This window comes from Rhodnius prolixus, unplaced genomic scaffold (assembly GCF_049639745.1).
Source record: "Rhodnius prolixus isolate KJV_2025 unplaced genomic scaffold, Rpr scaffold_6, whole genome shotgun sequence".
In the NCBI taxonomy this organism is placed as follows: Eukaryota; Metazoa; Arthropoda; class Insecta; order Hemiptera; family Reduviidae; genus Rhodnius; species Rhodnius prolixus.
The window spans coordinates 9303371-9326076 of NW_027411634.1; the positions used below are offsets into that span (position 1 = coordinate 9303371).

Consider the following 22706-nt stretch of genomic DNA (forward strand, 5'->3'; position numbering starts at 1 on the left):
CAACTGAAAAGAGTTTAATCAGTGAGATGGTTCTTTTCAGAGTAATGAAGTGGCACTGCTTTCTTTATCTAAGATTTAAAGCACTTAAAATGTTTCATCAAGAATAAAAAACTTAATTAACGGGAAGCTGTGATAATCGGAAATATGGGTTTTAAGTAGTTTTCTTCTAATTTTACCCCAAAAAAAACTCTCATGAAATTTTCATCTTTCCTTCATTTCATCTAAATTTTTCATCTAAATTGTGTTGTTTCTTGAAATTGCCAGTAAGAAAGGGGATAGGTTTTTGCATTATTTAGGTCTTCTAGAGAGCAGGTTACTTTTGGAAAATTAATATTACTAATTCAATTATTAATTGTTATTACAATATCCTGTAGGGCTAGAATAATCATCCCAAAAAGTGGTCTATCTAAAAATTGTTTAACAAAAATAATCCGACTATTCATTCAAATTGATTTCTTGTATCGTTGTACTGCAAATAAAGTTGCAAAAAAACTAGATTCGGCGTAATTTTTAAATTGATCTTTAACCAAAAATATAAGCTTTGCAGGACTTTGATGACTGAAAACTCTGATGGTATTAAAAAAAGATCAGATTGTGTTTTCACGCAGACTATCTGGCCTGAATTTGCATAGTCACTTAGAAAACATCTCCACTGTACTCAGTGAATCCAGTTTCTGTGCGTGCTGTAACAGAAGGAGAGACTACAATCTCTTGTATCCCTTCTGACTGCTTTGAATTCACTGATTTGCGGTACGATTCCTTTGACCAGGTGTGAAAGGTCGCCAAAACGATTGGTACGAATTCCTCTTATTAAAGTTTTCCCTTATTAGGAGTAAACGTTTACAGGCTGCTGTGCCAGGAAAACACAACCCGGTACATGTTCTGATCTAAAAACCACTACTTGTGATAATAGTTCCTATTTTTGCCGAAAGAGTTACTTTAACGATTAAGAAATAATATAATAATAAAATATTTAAAACAGTGACACCAACACCAAGCCTTCCCCAATGCAAATGTAATTCGAGATAGTAGAATGGCCACACGCCATTCACTCAGAAATGAATTTACCACACAGCATCAAAGCAGTTGTTTGGACTGCCGAACTGGTCGACCTCGACCTTGAATCGATTCTACTACGACCTTCCTCATGGAGTTCTCCATTCTTCCAATGTTCCACTGGCACCCACTTCTTCATAGACCACTCTCTTAAGGTGCGGTATGCTCTTGTCTTAATTGTGTATTCTTTATCTTTATTTTTAACTTCTACTGGTAAGAAAACATTGTTATCGTGTAGATTTCCGATTGTGAGATTATGAAATACTCGGTTTGATGAATTAGTTTAGAAGAACACGGAAGTTAAACTTTTCATAGTTCAAAAAATCCACTAGATTTAATTCTAAGGTACAATTCTTACGATGTATTAGTTCTGGAGATAATGCCAGCTAGTCATTCTTACAAAATTGCCCCATTGTTTTGATAAAGTGCTATTTTTCGAGCATATCTACAGTTTTTTTTTTTCTGAAATTCCGTGTTAAAAGAAAGTTCGTTAGCCCAAAGAACGTATAGAAATTTTGACTTGGGAATGAAGTTTATGAGACATATATCTGTTTGGTTTGAAACTTCTCCTCAGGGCATATTGACTCAAAATGGGATATCTAGGGGAACTACTTCAATTTGATTTTAAGGCACAGCATATAATAGCATTAAAGTTAGTTTATAATTTTGCCAATTTAAATTTCAAGTTAATTTAAAAAAAGAAATTGGGCCAAGTAAATTTATGTCTGTCCATTAAATTTTGCTTTCTCGAAGCTTTGTTTTTTGTTTTTGTATTTTTGATCACTTAATCAAGGAAACTGATGGTGAGGTTTCCTTTTTAGGAGATTTCCACGGCAATAATGATTCACATAATAATTCATATTTATTTCTACTAAATCAAAAAGGACACATAGTTTATGTAAATATAATAAAGAACCTTGACAAATAAATAAATAAAATTCTCCGCCATATTTACAAACATTAATATTATAATTAGTATTATAATTGGATACAAACCTTGGTAAAAGGCGACTAAATATTGTAAACAGCCAATAATGTTCAATAGTTTTGACCTAATTCTAAAAAATTTCGATATGAATATTTGCACGAATTTGTTCTATAACAATTTAGGTGATTAAATTTTAGATTAAATATTTGACTTCAGAGGAAATTCTTGAGGAATTTTTATGTAAAATTACTCTTAAGTGTGATTTGATGATCAAGAAATTTTTCCTTTCATCTACCTTTACTACAAGTGAACATTTATGCGAAGAACATTGATTATGTGGACTGTGTAATGAACAACAGACATGAACCATTTTACCTTTTGGATTTTTTGGCCCGGATAATTGCATGTGCACACACTTCTTTGAATCTTACACTCTCAAAAGTCCTAGTCTTCATTTCTAGAATAGCTAGATGTCTGCTACCGTTTTGTAGGGAGGAAATAGCTAGATAGTATTATCTAATATCCAAGATGAGACCAGATAGAATACATTGCCAAAGATCTGCAATGGTAGGTAACACAACTTTTCTGGACACATTAACCGCTCAGCCATCAAATTACCATCAATATAATGAATACCATCCGACGGTTTTAGTACTTCCCAGTTCGAAAGTAGGCGAACCCCTAAGTAGTTAAACAAAAGGATTCTAAGCCCAGCAATACACTGAAATGTCTAAATTTTCCTTGTCAATTGTATAGAATATATGCACAAAATGTATGAATTAGGTACTACCAAAGTTCCAAATAAATTTGCTTATGTATTAAACCACGGTTCGTGAAAAAATTACAATGCACAACATTAACTTCAATTAAAGTGATAATTTGGATCCATTAACTTTTAACATTAATTATATTAATTTTCTACTTCTATATATTTTATGGCAAATATACAATATAATATAATATTAATTAAAGAAAATAGAAATAAAAATCTCGTTCGTTTAAATTAAACAATAAATAATTTATTCATAGCCAGTGAAAATATTGTTTAGCAGATTTGCATATTGCTTTACATCTATGTTATGTTGATCGCGTAATAAATATCAGTGTAAATATAAATAAAAAATATATTTAAAAAAAAAAATGATCAGCCTATATGTTTTGACACTCATGAATATATTGAGTTGTTTTAAATTTGCATATTACTAGCAAAAACTATTCATGTATTTCATTTTACTATCATTCCCACTGGTACACTGTAAATTACTTTAAAATAAAACCAGTTCCAAATTATTAAGCATAGATCTCTTCAAAATCTTTCCCCAATTCGTGGTTGTTTACACTTCTCATCCAATTATTTCCTGCAACTTCCATTATCTCGTCATAACTTTTTGTTCTGCCTTTCTATACTCCTTTTTCTATAACTTAGATTCCATTCTGCCAACAATCTCGAAGATCTGTTGTTCTGATAACTTGCTACTTATGCTGCCCAATTATACATTTTAATCTTTAAATTTGCTCTTAAATGTCTACCATTGCAGTAATCTTTCTGATTTCTTCTATTCTAACTCTGTATCCTTTTTATTCCCAGCATGCTCCTATCCATAGCTCTTTAGGTTACCGCTAGCCGTTAACAGAATCTCCTCAAAATTGTCCAAGTTTCACAGGCGTTAGTTGACTAGTGAACAAGTGCAAAGCTTCCATAACTTTGCCTTTTTTTCTAATATTTAGATTTCTGTCCCTGCCCCCAATCTTAGAATCACGAATAATTGTTCAAATAATAGTTCTAATAGTTGGTATTGTATAGAAATTCTGACAGATTTTTACTATAAATAATACATAACACACTTTTGAAGATTGCCTCAAAATTAAGCAAGAAACCGTAAAGTTCATAACTTTTGTGACTCTCAGCAAACTGAATTCAGAGAACAATACGGTCTATAATTGACTCTTATTGGAATTATTATAACTTTTATTTACACTTCTAGATAAAAGAATGTAGACCTGTTTATAATATCGGTGGTGGCAAATGTGATGATTACCAATTCCCAACTATGATCCGTGAATGATTTGGTCTGCATTAGATAAATGAGCGTTTTATCTTTACTTCTGTTCATACAAATTGTCACGACCGCTGAATATCCTTTTATAAGGAGTAAGAGAAAGTAAACCGCACTGAAGGAAACCAATTCACTAATGCGGTAATTAATACATCTGTTTCCAAAATTGAAATTCTCGACTAAACGTCAGACTAGTTGTCTAGACTCTTAGGCAAACCAAATCTTGCTGTTTTCGGCAATGTGACAGACTAGTCCTAATGTTATACTTTTCAGCATGACATGCCTTTATTATTTAATATACCTAAAAAGCAGTTTGTTCAGTTTGACAGATTCAAAGGGGCTCGCTTAATCTTTAGCTAACATTAATTGCTTTTTTTTCCTGTCGTAAAGAAACGCACACAAAAAGTAATTTAATAGGTTAGGCATTTTTCAAACTGAATGACACATTCAATTTACTAGTTTTCAAAAATAATTAACTTATTTAAAACGAAAAACAATATTGAGATTATCAAATGTTGTCATCTACATTTGGGAAATCAATAATCTTTCAAAATCTTAAGATACAATCTCTCTCGCAGCGTTTGGTCTTAATTGAAATTAGAAATTCATGCGGTGGAGCTAGTGTTAGTTCCTATTAGTGACGTCAGTTGAATGCAACCTCTAATTAGCTGGAATCATATATATATATATTTTTTTTTTAGCTAACTTGTTTTAGTTGTAAAAGTATTATAATGGCGGTGAAGTGTGTGGGGGAGATTTATTTAAATTGTTCACGTAACGGGTTTCCTAGTTTCACCGCCAAGCTAGCCACCTACACGTGCGGTAATTATAATGCAAACGCTAACCACTTTCCACTGTGGGCTCCTCCAAAGCAACGTAATTATTAAAAAATAATCTTAGATTAAACGATTGATATTATTAGTCAGTTGTTTTCGTTAAGAACTTTGTTTTCGTAAGACGTTTTAATTTTTGACGTAGGTGTCTGTTTTATTTTGCATTTTAACTTGATATTCTAGTTTTTTTTCTTTTTCTTAAAAGCTTTCACAGTAACCGTATAATTATAAGCCGCAAACGTCAGATACTTTATGCGATTAAAATCAGAAGATTTCACAAATTAAAGTGATGTTTTATTACTGCAGTTCGTGCTACTAACTGCACTTATTTTATGTAGCCTGATTTTAATGAATTTCACACACATCTCTAGCCCAGACATTGCTACATTTTCCTGCAAACTGACACGCAAAAGTGTGGAGGAACGAATAGAGAAATATAGTAATGTAAAGGAAGAGTATGAGAGAGCAATAGAAGAACTAACGCTACTAACAGAGCCAGCTTGTTTAGCTGAAATTATAATTGGTGTAATTAAACAATGTGTTTCGCTTCGATATGATAATAATGACGTCATAATTGCATTTATCATCACCAGCCATACTCATATAGCAATACTAGCGAAGCAATATTTAAAGTTCTACTTACATATATTTCCATTTTAATTTAGCAGGAGCGAGCAGACTCTATCTGGATAATTTAATGTAACTAACTGCCCACGTTTGTAGTATTCCTTTTACTTGTTTGGAGTTCTAAAATGGGTTTAGGATATTTCTCCTTGTAAATAGCGTAGATAACCTAGAAATCAAGGCTATTTTCCTATTATAGTTTAGCTTTTTTTCCTTTTATTTTTGACGTCTCAATCACTCCTTTTAAGAATGTAACATCAGGGACTCTTGTAATGCATGGACAGAACCCAGAATAAGTATAAGATGTAGATTATAAAACAGAGAGGACAGAGAGCTGTAAAGGAACCCTAGAAAGAGAAAATTCTTAAGGTTTAAACGGCTGAACTTCGAATCCAGAATCCCCGAGTGGGCAGTTCAGCGCAATAAACACTAAGAACTAATCATTTCCGTTTTATTTACATGTAGAAAACATTACTTAGCGTGAAATAATCACAAAAGGCAGCTTAATAATTCTGAATCTGCGAATAATATCAAATTTTTGTTTTAGGGAAGAGTATTTTTGATCGTACAAGATTGGAGTTCATAGCAAAATATCAATTTTGAAGGACTGAATAAAGAAATGGTTTTTGCAATTGTTTAACATTTCGTGAGAGATAGCATCATACATTTAAAAATAAACGGATATTGCTAAGTTTCTATAAGTTTCTAACTCAGTCGGAAGTAATAGGCTTTCATGGCTACCAACATGAAGGATAAAAAAATAAAAATAATTTGCCATTCAATCTTCATAAACTGAAAAATAAATTCAGTACATTTTTAACTTCCTGCCGATACATTTTGTCCCAAAGTTTATTGCCATTTAGTTAAAAAATTTATTGACAAAGTTTAAATCAAAGATACGAAGATAAAAAGAAAAAAGAAATCCTGTACGAAGGATTAACTAAATATGGTAATCCTGGACCTGAGATGTAAGCCATTCTACCCACCTGTTTCTGCTCTGGCAAATCCATACAATGGACGTTTCATACGATTACAAATTTTACAAACGCCACATACGCCTTATATATGTATATTTAAAGCCCAAAGAGAAATAATTTTTTTTTTTTTTACACCCACATACTTATAGTATTGCATTACATTATAAGTTCTTTGGGTTCAAAGTATTTCACTGCGTTCAAGGACCTGTGTTTTTGTCTGTTTGAACGTATGAATTGATCAGATGGTTTTGTTTCATGTGTACATATGAATATATATGGATTCATTATCATTAATTTCTATCCTATTTGTGATTAATGTTGATTATGTTCTATCAGTTTGTTTTTATGTATATGCAACCTTTTTTTAAGCAATGTATAAGTTATTAGCTTCGTCAAAGGAATAAATAAAGTGATCTTTTCACAGAACGGAGTTAAGTGATTTTGTTGCTCACCTGAGTGACTAGTAAGTAGATCAGAAAGCTTTTTAAAAAAAACCGTTCAATATTCTTTTATTTCGGAGACGCTAAAGTTTGGCTAATATTCAATGCTAAATCTCATGTTGCTAAAAGTAAAGCCAGCCATTAATTTTGGTTCACAAAAAGTATTTCAGAAATGTTATTTAACAATAAACGGATTAACATTCGATCAAAACTTCTAGTTTGTTTTGTAAAAGAATGATTATTTTTTAAACTTAAGATCTATTTCCAAAATAAACAAAGGATTAGTAGCATTTTCCTTTGAAGAATGGTTCTACAGGTGTACGAAGAACATAAGCAGTTTAAGTTAAAAGAAAATTGTTGGTAGTAGATTTCGAGTGAATCATAAAAAACTGAAAAATCGATTCAGTGGTTCTTTTTTTTTTACAAAAATCTAATAATAGTTCTATTGGTGATATTAATTCGAGATATCGAAATATGGAGTTGCTACGATCTTACGAGATTTTCAAAAACCATTTTTTTTCCCCCTAAAGACTTAGGGGACTTTAAAACGGATATTATTAACGAGGAATCAAAATAGAAAAGCTGAACAATCGCAATAACTTCTAATTAAATAAACCAACAATAGCATAGCGTAAAAACTAAAAAATTAACTTTTTAATTCAACAGTTACTAATCCGAATTCCTTTACAATACGAGGGTCGTTTGAAAAGTCCGTGCAAAGTCAGAGAGATAGCACCACTGGCGCGTATCGAGGTTATGTTTAGTTAGTAGCATCTCTTGGAAGAACACACACCAAGTTTCAGCCAGATCGGTCTATTTCTTTGTGTTTGGCATTCGTTTGAATCGAGGAAGTCGAGTGATTTTCAAAAAATGGACGAAAAAGAATTTCGTGTGTAGATTAAACACTACTTTATGAAAGGCAAAACGCCTCAGGAGACTAAAGAGAAGCTTGATAAACATTATGGTGACTCTGCACCTTCCATTAGAACAGTTTATAAATGGTTTCAAAATTTTCGGAGTGGCCATATGGGCACAAGTGACACTGGACGTTCTGGACGCCCTGTTGAGGTTACTACTCCAGAAATCATTGATAAAATCCATGATATGGTGATGGATGACAGAAGAGTGAAGGTGCGTGAGATTGCTAGTGCAGTGGGCATCTCGAATGAACGGGTACATAATATTTTGCATCAACATTTGGACATGACAAAGCTATCCGCAAGATGGGTGCCGCGATTGCTCACGTTTGACCAAAAACGAAATCGTGTGAAGTGTTGCAAGGACGGTTTGCAGCTGTTCCAGAAGAATCCGCAGGACTTTAAGCGTCGTTTCGTCACTGTGGATGAAACATGGATACATCACTACACTCCTGAGACCAAAGAACAATCTAAACAATGGGTTACCAAGGGGGAATCTGCGCCAAAAAAGGCGAAGACCGTTCCTTCGGCCGGAAAGATTATGGTGACTGTCTTTTGGGATTCGCAAGGAATAATCCTCATCGACTATCTGGAAAAGAGTAAAACTATTACAGGTGCATATTATTCATCGTTATTGGACCGTTTGAAAACCGAGCTGCAAGAAAAACGCCCACGATTGGCCCACAAAAAAAGTTCTTTTCCATCACGACAACGCACCAGCTCACACCTCAGCAGTTGTGGTCGCAAAATTAATGGAAATAGGGTTCCAACTCGTTTCACATCCCACCTATTCTCCAGACTTGGCTCCCTCGGACTACTATTTGTTCCCCAATATGAAGAAATGGCTGGCGGGAAAAAGATTTTATTCAAACGAGGAGGTGATTGCAGAAACGAATGGCTATTTTTCAGACTTGGACAAATCCTATTATTCGGAAGGGATGAACAAACTAGAGCAGCGTTGGACGAAGTGTATAGGCCTAAAAGGAGACTATGTTGAAAAATAAAAAAGGTTTACCCCAAAAAATTAAGTAGTTTTTATTTTTGCACGGACTTTTCAAACGACCCTCGTAGTATGGGCAATCATAAGGTCAAAAAATCAAAGAAATACAAAATAATTATCAGTCCAAACTACTTTATATAATTGAAAATTTGGTTATATTCGCAGTGCTGGATCTTTATTGTATTCGTGACCAGTTTTTCGGAGATTTATCACTTTGTTATAGAGATTTCAACTTCATTTATGTTTTCTTCTTGTAAATTTGTAGTCACTGAAACCGGTCAAAGATACTATGAAACATCTGCGCTATGGAGGTTGAAAACATCGGAATTTTATGCTATTTTCCAGAATTAATTGATTCCTTTTTGCATAAGGAAACTATTGATACTCTTTCTTCTTCTTCTAGGTTTCACTAAGAACTCCTGATTCGAGACATGATTCGTTTATCATCAATCAAAGTTAAGTTGAAGTGTAAATTACTAGCTGTGTATTTAAAAAATGATAGTTTTTCTGATTGGTTATGAATTTACAAAAGATAAAAGGTTGTGAGATTGAAACAGAAAGAAGAGATGCAATAATGGTATCAAAGTCAGACAGAGCATAAGTGGGGTTACGTATTTCGCATTCCTAGCCGATTTGAGCTTATAATATGTAGAGCACAAATACCAGCACTTCTAATATGTTCTACAAAATAGTATTGAAGATACTTTAAGAGCAAAGTGATATCAGTTACTGGACGATAGTTCAATACTCATAACTTAATGTTAATTACATTTAATTGGTTAAGGACTAGAAAGAAAAAAAAAATGCTCCTCTAAAAAGGAGACATTGTTCTGGAAATGTAACATTTCTCACGCACAATAAACAGTTCGTATTTTCTACAAATGGTGATTTTATATAGAGGAATCTTTGTTTGTATTTACGATTAAGAATGACCTTTTTTGTGAGCATAAAGTGGGTGAACAACAACTACATCCTTACATCGTGAACACTCCTTTGAGCAGTGAACATTCGCCGCCAGGTAGATACACAGAGAAGAACAGTAATCATTATTTTACTATTTATGATGACGGCCACTGGAGAGCGTGTGAACGTGGTTATATTCACCAAGTGGTTATATTTATAACCTGGTCATCATATTCTTCAAATGTTAACGTCTGTATAGAGGAAAATATTTCCAGTTTGTTTTTACTGTTGACCTATTTACTTTTACTGGTAGAACAATCTTGAAAGTAACGGAAATTTCTTTATATTTGTCAATTTTATCCCATTTTTTGGTGTTGGGATACAGGATCTTCATCTTAAAATGAAAGAATTGGTATTGGATAAGAGAATTGTGAAAAAGAAGTTGTGTTTGAGAGCTCAACATGGCCAAGAAACTAGTGACACCCTTACACAGCCAGAAAAAGCAGCAGATTCCTGGAGGTGCTGCAAGCGAAAGGATAGAAATGGAGAATGAGGATTTAAGGAATAAAATAAACACCAAGGAAAGCTTAAATGACTTAACTGGCATTTGAGGAAAAATAAACTTCTGGAAGTGGCCAAAAAATGGTGAGAAAATGGAACTCTGCTTGCTTGAAACAAAGGAGTGGAAGACCAGCAAAGATATGGGAAGAAGAAATTTGGAGATCAAATGGGTAGTAAGAGATTCAAGAGAGAAAGTTCGGTAGAACAAGAAGTTTTAGAGACTGGAAGTGATCTAGAAAGTAACCCAGAAATTATCAAGTACGTTTTAGTTGATTTGAAAGACTACCTTGATCAAAACTTCAGGAATAACGGAGGTCTCAAAACTAATTTACGAACAAATGAACTCAAAAATAGAAAAAATTAGCAGGTGAAACAGAAATGAACAATCACGTTATCCAAAAATAGACTGACAAAAATAATTAATGAAAAAGTGGTCTGAACAAATCAATTCACTATTGACAGTTGGCACGTCATTAATGAGCGATTCGTCATTTTAAAAACTACTTGTATTAAGGTTAATGTCGTGTTACATGACAACATATTCCTTCTTTTTTTTTTTAATAACTACTTGTATAAATGTACTCATGAGTCACTGTGGGGGGGGGGGGGACAGCACATTTATTGAAAATCCAAGATGTCCTTATGTGGTACTAATGTCGGACAAAACATACGAGTATATCTAAATATACAAACGGCGCAAGGAAGAAATTTCATTTCACTTCATTTAACATAACCTTGAAATATCGGTTACGTAATAATATGCGAGTGCAACATGCACTAAATGCAGTTGGATGTCGCGATGTATGCAGCGTCAGACGGGTCCCATGACAGTGCTAAATGAGCCAAACAATGCTACTTGTATATGCAAATGCCATAACAATTTACTTAGCGCTTGTTTCGTTGATTTAAAAACATAAACAAAAAAAAATTCGTACTTATTGTTCTCTAGTAGTTCACTTTATTTAAATTTTCTTGAACCTTTTAGGAAAATCTTTTAGCGCGATTCAAAAGGAAATGGTTACCGGAAATAAAAATATAAATATAAAGAGGGGAAAAATCCCAAAATTTGGGCTATTTTATGAACTCAAATAATCAAAAATTACTTTATTTTAAGTATACTATAAACCAGGTCGATCGATCGATCGCGATTGCTGGTCGATCACAGCTGACAGCGGAAGATCTCAACGTTTCATCGTTCTCTAATTACTGATTCCCATACTAGAAGATCCTTATCAAATTTGAGAAGAAGAATTGACATTAATTATTGATAGATTTAGATATAATCTCATAATCCCTTATAATCTTTTAAATAAAGGAATCGATAGCTCCTAATAATGATCAAAATATTTTATCGACCAGAGCTAAGGCAATATTTTTTAAATCAAATTAATTAATATTTCCCACTGTTCGTTGTATATTGATTACATGGATATGGAACAGGCACAAAAAGAAAGAATTATTCGTGAATACTTGAACTTTTCAGAAAGGTCGTGCTATTTTATTAAAACTATTGCAATTTCTATGCTAATTTCTGTAGTTTGAAAATGCCAAATTCTAAATAAAAACCTCTATTATACGCTCAGCAGGTGAGAAACAGAGAAAATGTTTATTAATTAATGAAATTTACCAGCTACTCCATGTCTAGAGCTTAAGAATTTATTCCAACATGCAAGAAAACAACTGCTTACATAACTTCTAGTGATTCATACCCTGTTTAGGTGAACCCATTAGGGAAATTGGTCCACAACATTTAGCTGGTAACAGTGTTTTATATATATTTATACAACTACAGGCAACCTTAATGTTAATACCTATTTGAAGTTTCTAGGTATGGAACTAAATGACTACTTGGCCACCATATTTGGTATTTACTAAGTAGTATCTGTACAATTGTTTTCTCCTTTTTCTTAATTATATGGTGATAAATTATGTATAGGTTCTTGTAATACCCGTCTGGAATCTGGACATTTGTGCAGTCGCAGAATTTGATTATACAGCATTCTCTTGTATCTTCTCTTTTTCATGTTAATATTAATAGAATTAAAGTAATTTACCTTAATTTAACATAGTTTAAGATTGAATGTACCATAATTTTTAAATCAATACCGATCAGAACGGGAGATTACAGGCTTTCTCAAGTAATTTATCCCCAAAAAGGGTCACTTTAAAGGTAGCGTGGGTTACGAAGGGCTAAAAGGAGCATCACCAAGGACTCAAGGACCTAGATATCCTGAGAAAATTTTTATAAAATCTCGTGCTTTTCTCATACGAGACATTTTTCTTCATTTTTTTGGAAAACTGAGAAAAACTTTTGTGATTTAATATACGAAGTTAAACTACGTAGCCATTTTAGAGAAAAGGAGCAATCCATTGGTTCATTGACTAAAAAGGGAAGTTCCTCTTGAGGAGTTTTCGCCTAACTAAATTTCAGTTGTAAATTAAACTCCCCAAAACAATATACAAGAGATACAACCGTACATTACAAAAACCCTTTTAAAGTACTTTAAAATACTTTTTTGTGAAATTTATTTTACATATACACCTTACAGATCAATATTTATACAAATAATGCCTAAAACTTCTAGATGGTATTCTCCGAAAAACATCTCAAAATACTGAAATCATTTTTTTTTTCTAATTTTTTGAGAATGCTCTGTGGTTCCCCCTCCGGAGGAATCAAATTCGATCGATTTTCTTTTTAAATTCAAACAAGACTAAAGTGCACCTAAAAAGGCTTGAAAAAATTAATACTGTTTCAGACGTCAATAGTTATTGAAAGCAATTTGCAATGTTGGAGCCAGAAATTTTGTATCGGAGATTGTGACATCAGAAATAGTAATTAGATGGATGTTTGACCACTACTAGTCGACCTAGCAAAGCTTAGTTACCTGGTAACCTCTTCATTTAAAGTAATATTACCTGGTTACTAAAATAAATAAGCAAATAATACAAATAAAAATATAATAATAATGATGATAGACTTACTATACGGGATGGCGAAATGACGCTCTCTGAATTTCTTGGTGACGTCAGTAATCAATGTCTGATGGGTGTATTTCAATCCATTCACCTGTGGCAAGTTTATGTCTTCTAGTTGCAGCATCTGGACCAGAAAAAAGAAAATAGTCAATTTTTTTCTTATTACAATTTTAAGTTAAAAAGAAAAGCAAGTGAATTTAAAGCAAGATACTAGTAACAGAGTCATCTAATGTTTGGTTCTGTAAGTTCAACAACTTTTGCTTGTAGGCGATCTTTTAATTTGCATAATATTTATACCAAAATCTGGTTTTTAAAGAAATAAGTTTTTTTTTTAAATAAACAGGGCGCTAAGAAGTTCTCTTGGATAACATCTTGAAATAACAATTTTAAGACTAGAATAACACATCAAAAAACTAGAGCAAAATAACAATTATTTAACTAATTGGTCGTGTTACTGCTAACGGTCAAAAATAGACTACTCTATCTGCTAGAGCAGTCCTGCAATTATATACAAGGTGTTTATTATGTTATGTGATTCACCCGTTGGAAAACGCCTAAAACCCTAGGGTGGATCTTTTTTATCTTTTGATCACAATCACCTTCCAACCGAAAAGTTAGAATCTATTTGAATCACAACTAACCCCGTACTTGTTTTTATGCTCTTTAAGAAGGCTTGACTGATGGCCCAGGGTGGACGTAATCGGTATTCTCTCGCATTACCGAGGTGATGTAAGGAGTATTATCCACAGAACATCCGAAGAAGATGTTTGTAAAATAGAGAAAATAGAGACCATAAGGCACAACGGAGCGTAATATTTCTAACTACTATTTTTTCCTGAAGAGATTTGGCTTTCTCTTTTAATCTATAGGAGCCATCCTTAGAGTTAGAAGCTTGGCGTGGTCGAAGAACCGAATGCTTTTTGGGAAACCTGAGTGGTAATCAGATGTTAGAAGGGAAATCTTCTATAGGAGAGCATTCTTCAGAATATTTACAGTGGGAAATGGTGAGTTAACGCCAAGGAGTAGTTGTTCTTAAATGCCAGTTCTCATAGAACTTCGCTAGCGTACCTAGGCGGGTAGTTTCATCACTGAGGGTCCAGCAAGGACACATCTGGAACTAGTGAGGGACATAACACTTCTAATGAATGTTGCAGAAGGCTCCTGTCTAAAAAAGAATTGATTTTGTGCACAAAATATTAATTAATAAACGAAAGCATATTTAGCGATTTAATTATTTCTGGTCATAAACATTTTATACTTTATAGAGTTATAGGTTCTTTTTATTTAAAAAACAAAAACTAATGAGGTTAAGCCCCCTGCAGTAAATAATGACTAATAAGTCAATAAGTCTCTTTAAGCCGTAGTAAGTGTCTATATTTAGTTATATAGTTAATTAATGATCAAAAGGAAAATAAAATAAATGACTATACAAGGTAAAATCAGTTGACAAAGATAAATAACCTTAAAAAGAAGTAGTAGATAATTGGGGAAAGGGTTAATTAAAACTAAAAATTAATAATTTGGATAAAATTCTGGGGAATAACGTTGTACCTATCTTTGAATTTCACCCGCGGAGATAAATAACATCAATATCTGGAAAAAAACTTAATTAATTTCAGTCTTTTGTGGATTGGACAATGAATATAAGCCTCGTTAAATCATTTTGTTAGACTCCGTGGAGTGTCGGCCATTTGGTCTGTACCATCACCATACAAAGAGTTGCCACCCACTACTGATAACGCTCCTCCAGGTCTCTGAGCAAGAGCTTCGAACTCCGCTTGAAAGCAAGTGTTGTCTTTTGCTCCGAAAAGTCGAATTATTTTTGAACCGTACAAAGTTCTTCAATCGAGTAGCGACGTTTTATTATACTTGCTAACAAAATCTATGCATACTCTTGCTGTCAAGAAAAAATCTCCCCCAGTCATCTTAGGATAATAACTTAAGAAACTTAAAGCGAGACGCGTTGATGAACTTTTCCAACCACCATTCTTACAATCAACAATTTGATGGCTACACTTGCTGGGTATTAACTATATTATACAAGCGTACTCGTCCCAGTAGGAAACGGAACTCACTAGGCGGTCTGCCGCCTCATTACCTAATATCTTGAATACAAAATATTCTAATATCCTGAATACAAAAGTCATGTACTCGTATATCACATGACTCTACATTAGCCTTGAATTGGATTAGCCGCTAGGTTTCTTGAGAAGCTTGATTGACGTTAGAGTCCTTGACTTTTGCTCCCAATGATAACTATCTTTAAAAAAACTTAACGAAAAAGACAATTAAGATCTATTTTCCCAAACTTTAATAAGATAACTACAAAATGAAATATTAGAAAAAGTAAAATCACTACTTAAATTTGAAACATGAAACTAATTAATCGTAGCTTTATACCAAATTAAGAACTTAAAAAATGATCTCAAAAAACGATGTTATGATCTCAAAAAACGATGTCATGATCTCAAAAAACGATGTTATGATCTCAAAAAACGATGTTATGATCTCAAAAAACGATGTTATGATCTCAAAAAACGATGTTATCTCAAAAAACGATGTTATGATCTCAAAAAACGATGTTATGATCTCAAAAAACGATGTTATGATCTCAAAAAACGATGTTATGATCTCAAAAAACGATGTCATGATCTCAAAAAACGATGTTATGATCTCAAAAAACGATGTTATGATCTCAAAAAACGATGTTATGATCTCAAAAAACGATGTTATGATCTCAAAAAACGATGTTTAAGTTAAATTATCTTTATCATTTAGATAAAGATCACAAAAAAAATCCAAAATATATAATAAATAATCACTTTCTTGGTGATTTTATAATAATAAATAAAAACCTGTTCCAATATTTGAAGGTCGATTTGTTAGATTGGCTAGGTTATTCTAAAAGTGGGCAGGACAACTGTAAACTACCCAATTGTCATTGTTGTTTTATAATAATATATATTATTAGGAAATAATTATACTTGATAAAAAAACAGTTGTCCAATTGTAGCCTTAGTTTTAGGAAAAATAGCCGAGATTTATGGATTACACAACCAATTCAACGATACTTTTTTACTGTGGGAAAAACAGTTTTGAAAAAGACATCTGATAAAGTTTAAAAAATTTGACCTAATATTGACCATCTGTCTTTTCATTAAGAAGAACTATGCATGCGCCAAATCCTAACGACCGACAGCTGTGCAGCGTAAAGCCTCACGTGTTTGTAGAGAAATCTGTCTGACCGGAACCGTCGTTTGTGTAAGAGGTGTTAGTTTCGTTTTGCCTAAAACATGATACTACACATGTAGTAGAAGCAACGACGAATTGTCGTGAAATTTCACATGAAACTTGGTGAAACCGCTACTGAAACTTATCTTTTATTCAAAGAAGTTTATGGCGATGAATATTAATCACGTGCGCGAGTTATTGAGTGATTCAAGCGTTTCCAAGATGGCCGAGAAGACGTCGGAGATGATGACCGACTTTCAAAACGGATGAAAATATCGATTGTAATTAATCAACATTACTACTACCGTGAGGTGCTTGCTCTACTCCGAGAAAGAGTAAGGAGAAAACGATCCGATTTGTAGAAGAACAAGTCATGGGTTCTCCATCAAGACAACGCGCCAGCTCACATTGCATTTTCTGTCAAGAACGTTTCTAGCCAAGTACAACATCCCAGTTTTAGGCCATCCGCCTTATTCGCCTGACCTGGCCCTATGTGACTTTTATCTGTTCCCCAAAGTCAAATCTGCATTAAAAGGAACACGATTTCAGTCCGTTGAAGCTGTTAAAAGAAAAAGCGGCACTCGTCATGCAGGAGCTGACAGAAAAAGACTTTTAGCACTGTTTCGAACAATGGTAAATTCGCATGGAGCGTTGTAGGGATAGGGGAGGGGTGTATATTGAAGGTGTTAATAACTAAATATGTATAAATTTAAAATAAAATGTTTTACAGCAATAGTCTCATTATTTAACAGCCACACCTCGTATCTTGAAATATCATTTAAGAAATATGCGAAAATTAAAGTGAAAATACCATTTCATTGTAATGTACAGTTCTGTGACATTTATGATGTAAAGAAACGTTAAATAAGTGGCTAAAATTCAATTTACGAAGAAATTCTACCACCGTAAGTGCTTCTTTTTATCTATTTTTTTCTGGATAAACCATTTCAATTAATATTACTTGTTTTTTTGAAATGTTTTTGGGTAGGGCACCATCTTTTTAAATAATTTCACCCCCAAAAAGAAGTTTAGGGTTTTTACAAAGGGTACAAGATAATACCTCCGCTAAAGATTCAATTTTTTTTGGGGGGGTTTCTATAGGCGTACAGATTTAAGCAGATTAAGTTAAGATTAAGAAAGTGGGTAGTTCGCAAAGTGTTTTGGCGGAGAACATTGGTGTTCATGTAAATCGTACCTCTTGCGTTTGGCGAAACAAAATTTTGTGAATTAGATCTTTTAAGTATGTTAGCCATTTGTTTCCACTAGATATTAAATTAATGCATAATTTCTAGCATAATATAGACTTGTTTCTGACACAAACTTGGTTAAAACAAAATTCTCTGCACAAAAACTTGATTAAATAACCTCTGTTGATGAATGAATATCTGAATCCTAACAGAAAAATGATAATCATATGTGCTATGACGGAAAAAATCAACAATACTATCCAACATTGCACTGTTAACCAAACTTCAGTAGTATTAAATAGGTGTTGGTTTGATTTACAATTTTTAGAAATAATAAATAATGATTAGAATAATTACGAATCCTTATTAGCAAGCGAACTTTAGTTCAAAAGAGACCTTATTTCATGAATGAACGGTAGGAAATGTTTTGAAACACTCGAGGTGCTTCTTTTTTTAGGCTGATTTGCGTGTCTACAAGCAGTTAGCCATGTTCAATTACATTAAAGGATAGAAAATTCATCGTTACAGATTTTTGGCTGTTTAGAGCAAGAACCATTTTAATTAATATCACTTGTTTTGTTCTTCTGAAATGATTTCGGGAACGGCACCATCTTTTTTAAATTCAACTGCACACCTACATTCACGATTTTGTTTAAATCACCTCTCTCCCAAAAAGAAGTTTAGGGTTTTTACAAAGGGTAGAAGTTAAGGTCTCCGCTAAAGATTTAACTTTTTTGGTACTTATAGCGGTACAGATTTAAGCAGATTAAGTAAACATGGTGAACATTGCAAGCTTGAGAAAAAATACCGTAATAAAGCTACACTGAAGGTTTTTTTGTGGTTTTCAGCACATTGGCCATGTTCTCTAATCTTCCAATGTACCCAATTTAGCCTAGAAAGGCAAATTAAAGGCTAAACTGCTTTTCTAGCTCTATAAAATGCATAGAACTTTGATTTTAGGCCAATTATAAAGGGACATCACATTTCTGCTTTGCTATCCTTTAGGTACAATAACTCGCTACGTTAATTGACGTTAATTAATATTTAGTAAATTTTCTCAAATTAAAGAAAATGAAAGCGGTGTAAATTACAGTAAAAGAAAGACGCTCTACATGAAATTTACTTTAATTTCACATATCTTGTGATTAATTTTAAGGTTAGTGAATTACAATTAGGTAATAATTATTAATATTTTTGTGGATTAATACTGCTGATTAAATTAATAATTTCATTTCAAAGCGACGAGTTAGTATTTACTCAAAATTTTCTCTTGTTAGGAAGGGCTATTGAATATACCTTATTTATTTATTTTGTGAAATTCAGTCGGTAAGTCGTGGGGGGGGCGCTAACACTTAAACTTAGCGATCGTTGTGAACGTACACAGTGTAACTGAAATAATGCGCTGGAGTCGCTTACCCATTACGGGCTTCCAACTGTAGTATCCCCTCCTAAACAGTTCAAAGACATTTTTTTCCAACAGAACAAACTGACTAGCCACTGGACCAAATAATCACCTACTCTATACTCTTCCCCTCATCAAAACGTCATTCATTCTCTATTCTTCATTATTGCCATCATCCTCTACAGTCTATAGACTGATCTAATATAATTTAAGACAAATTTAATCTTTTAAGTAAACCATTCTTAAAAAACTATCTTTAGCAAACAGCTGTACGTTATACATAAATAATATTTAAACAAATAGATTAAAGGTAGCTCTTATAAATGTATACTTAATAAAAAAAATTAATAGTAAACGTAAATTATACTAACCTCTATATTTCGCTCCGTAGTGTTTCGATTTTAATGAATCCTTTACTGAATTGTAGAGAAATGTTAGCTCTATAAAGGACATTAATTGCAATGATCTAGTGATAATAGGTAATGAGATATTGAAGGTTAAAATTTGGAGGTTATGTAAATCATTCAATTTTGAAACCTCTATATCTCTCTCCGTAGTGTTCCAATTTCAATGCATCCTTTACTGAATTGTAGAGAAAAGTTAGCTCTATAAAGGACATTAATTGCAATGATCTAGTGATAATAGGTAATGAGATATTGAAGGTTAAAATTTGGAGGTTATGTAAATCATTCAATTTTGAAACCTCTATATCTCTCTCCGTAGTGTTCCAATTTCAATGCATCCTTTACTGAATTGTAGAGAAAAGTTAGCTCTATAAAGGACATTAATTGCAATGATCTAGTGATAATAGGTAATGAGATATTGAAGGTTAAAATTTGGAGGTTATGTAAATCATTCAATTTTGAAACCTCTATATCTCTCTCCGTAGTGTTCCAATTTCAATGCATCCTTTACTGAATTGTAGAGAAAAGTTAGCTCTATAAAGGACATTAATTGCAATGATCTAGTGATAATAGGTAATGAGATATTGAAGGTTAAAATTTGGAGGTTATGTAAATCATTCAATTTTGAAACCTCTATATCTCTCTCCGTAGTGTTCCAATTTCAATGCATCCTTTACTGAATTGTAGAGAAAAGTTAGCTCTATAAAGGACATTAATTGCAATGATCTAGTGATAATAGGTAATGAGATATTGAAGGTTAAAATTTGGAGGTTATGTAAATCATTCAATTTTGAAACCTCTATATCTCTCTCCGTAGTGTTCCAATTTCAATGCATCCTTTACTGAATTGTAGAGAAAAGTTAGCTCTATAAAGGACATTAATTGCAATGATCTAGTGATAATAGGTAATGAGATATTGAAGGTTAAAATTTGGAGGTTATGTAAATCATTCAATTTTGAAACCTCTATATCTCTCTCCGTAGTGTTCCAATTTCAATGCATCCTTTACTGAATTGTAGAGAAAAGTTAGCTCTATAAAGGACATTAATTGCAATGATCTAGTGATAATAGGTAATGAGATATTGAAGGTTAAAATTTGGAGGTTATGTAAATCATTCAATTTTGAAACCTCTATATCTCTCTCCGTAGTGTTCCAATTTCAATGCATCCTTTACTGAATTGTAGAGAAAAGTTAGCTCTATAAAGGACATTAATTGCAATGATCTAGTGATAATAGGTAATGAGATATTGAAGGTTAAAATTTGGAGGTTATGTAAATCATTCAATTTTGAAACCTCTATATCTCTCTCCGTAGTGTTCCAATTTCAATGCATCCTTTACTGAATTGTAGAGAAAAGTTAGCTCTATAAAGGACATTAATTGCAATGATCTAGTGATAATAGGTAATGAGATATTGAAGGTTAAAATTTGGAGGTTATGTAAATCATTCAATTTTGAAACCTCTATATCTCTCTCCGTAGTGTTCCAATTTCAATGCATCCTTTACTGAATTGTAGAGAAAAGTTAGCTCTATAAAGGACATTAATTGCAATGATCTAGTGATAATAGGTAATGAGATATTGAGATATTCTAGTGATATTATTTTGGATATTGGAAATTGAAGGATATTGAAGGCAAAATTTAAATATTCTGCGACTGTTTTTTTTCCTGTTCATCAAACCAAGGTCTGGTATTGTAATAAAAACTTCCCTTTTTAGTTGGTCTCTTTGGGTTTTAAAAATGGTATTTTCGACGAATATTGAATTTCCAAAATTTACATAGCCACTTTTAAGGTGTTAGTGGATGTGGAAGTAAAAGAAACTTGTTTTGCCCAGTTTAGGGAAGGTGTGATTGCTTATCTGGATCAATGCCAACAATCTGCAGGCTTACCATTGTTCTGACCTATTTAGTAAGGAATCGAATCACTTATTGAATAGGAAAACTGAAGTCCAAGGCCAAATTAGCATCTCAGAAATCAAGAATACTGCTTTATTATTGGACAAATAAATTCCAATCCCACTTCTACAGCATTTACACCTACAGCTTCCGAATCAAAATTTGACATTTAAATTAGTGCTGTTTTATCCTTCCAATAGACAAACTTCATCACATTATTGCAACATTTTCTTACTCTACATTCTCTTATGTGGTCGGAGAAAGAGAAAAGATTTTACAAAAGAAGAAATAAGTTAGAAAACTACATTCTCTCCTGAGGACAAGCAAGAAGCTCAAAAAAAGAAGTCAATGTCGCTGATCTTTAAACTCAATTCTAATAACTTAATGATAATAATAATAGAACTTTAAATAAATTGAACTAATCAAATTGTAACTATTTATCATTCCAAACAGTTGTAGGTTAGTTTTATTAGATAGAACTAGGTTATTGGAAGTTTGTCTGTTCCTTTTTTAGTCATACGTTAGTCTAGGAAAGACAGGCGGCTTGTAGCAATGGACTGAGAGTGCGGTAGAACATTATTCATAAGGCACTGACATTTATATTAATATGTATGACCTTTTTTTTATTATTACATTCTATTTTATGTATCTTTGTACAGACTGTTGGCACACGTGTTCACACAAGTATAACAGTCATCGTCAAAATATACAAAGAATAAAATTTGATACTTGTACAGGAAATTCAAACGAAATTTAAACTTTAAACTTCCTGTGACTTTCCGTTAATCAGCTATATCCACTCACACATATACACTGAATCTCTCGCTATCTCTTTCCCATACACTCAGGGGGTATTCTTCTTCTTTTAAAACCACCTTTTTCTGAAATAGGGTACCCTAAAATAACCTCAACAGTGAGTAAAAAGTTGAGTTAAATGATTAGCAGCCAGAGAAAACGGTTATTGAATTATTGCCGACTGGAATATCGGGTTATTAAATACACAACTTGGAGTCTAGCTTTAATCAACTTCTTTCGAAACAGCTTCAAATATCAGGAAATATAAAATTAATTGTTAATATTTTCGTCCAATTTCCATTTTTATTGATTTTCTATTCTAAAAGAGGCGCCACACTAGCCGAGCGGTTATAGGCTAGACCCGCAATGCTAAGATGTATTGCTGGTTTAGGGTACGTTTACAACGGAGCTGTGAGTATAGAAAGTATAGATGATAGCAGAGATGATAACTGATAGAGTAAAATATAATCGCTGATTAGTGTGCACAAAGGAGCTGTGATACTTACAACATGTCCC

At 32.9% G+C, this 22706-nt stretch overlaps 2 protein-coding genes across 3 annotated transcripts in view; one reads left to right on the forward strand and one right to left on the reverse strand.

Annotated features, from left to right (window-relative positions):
- The window catches only part of LOC141460654 (uncharacterized), a 66063-nt gene extending 46928 nt beyond the window's left edge, over nucleotides 1–19135 (reverse strand). Inside the window, exons 1-2 of the mRNA XM_074140869.1 lie at nucleotides 18990–19135; nucleotides 13282–13399 (exon numbers count right to left, since the gene is read on the reverse strand). Of these exons, the coding sequence (XP_073996970.1) occupies nucleotides 13282–13399 (118 nt within the window). The 5' untranslated portion in view covers nucleotides 18990–19135. The remainder of the gene's footprint in view (nucleotides 1–13281; nucleotides 13400–18989) is intronic.
- The window catches only part of LOC141460656 (uncharacterized), a 96543-nt gene that overhangs the window by 66918 nt on the left and 6919 nt on the right, over nucleotides 1–22706 (forward strand). The gene's annotated exons all lie outside the window — the stretch shown is intronic.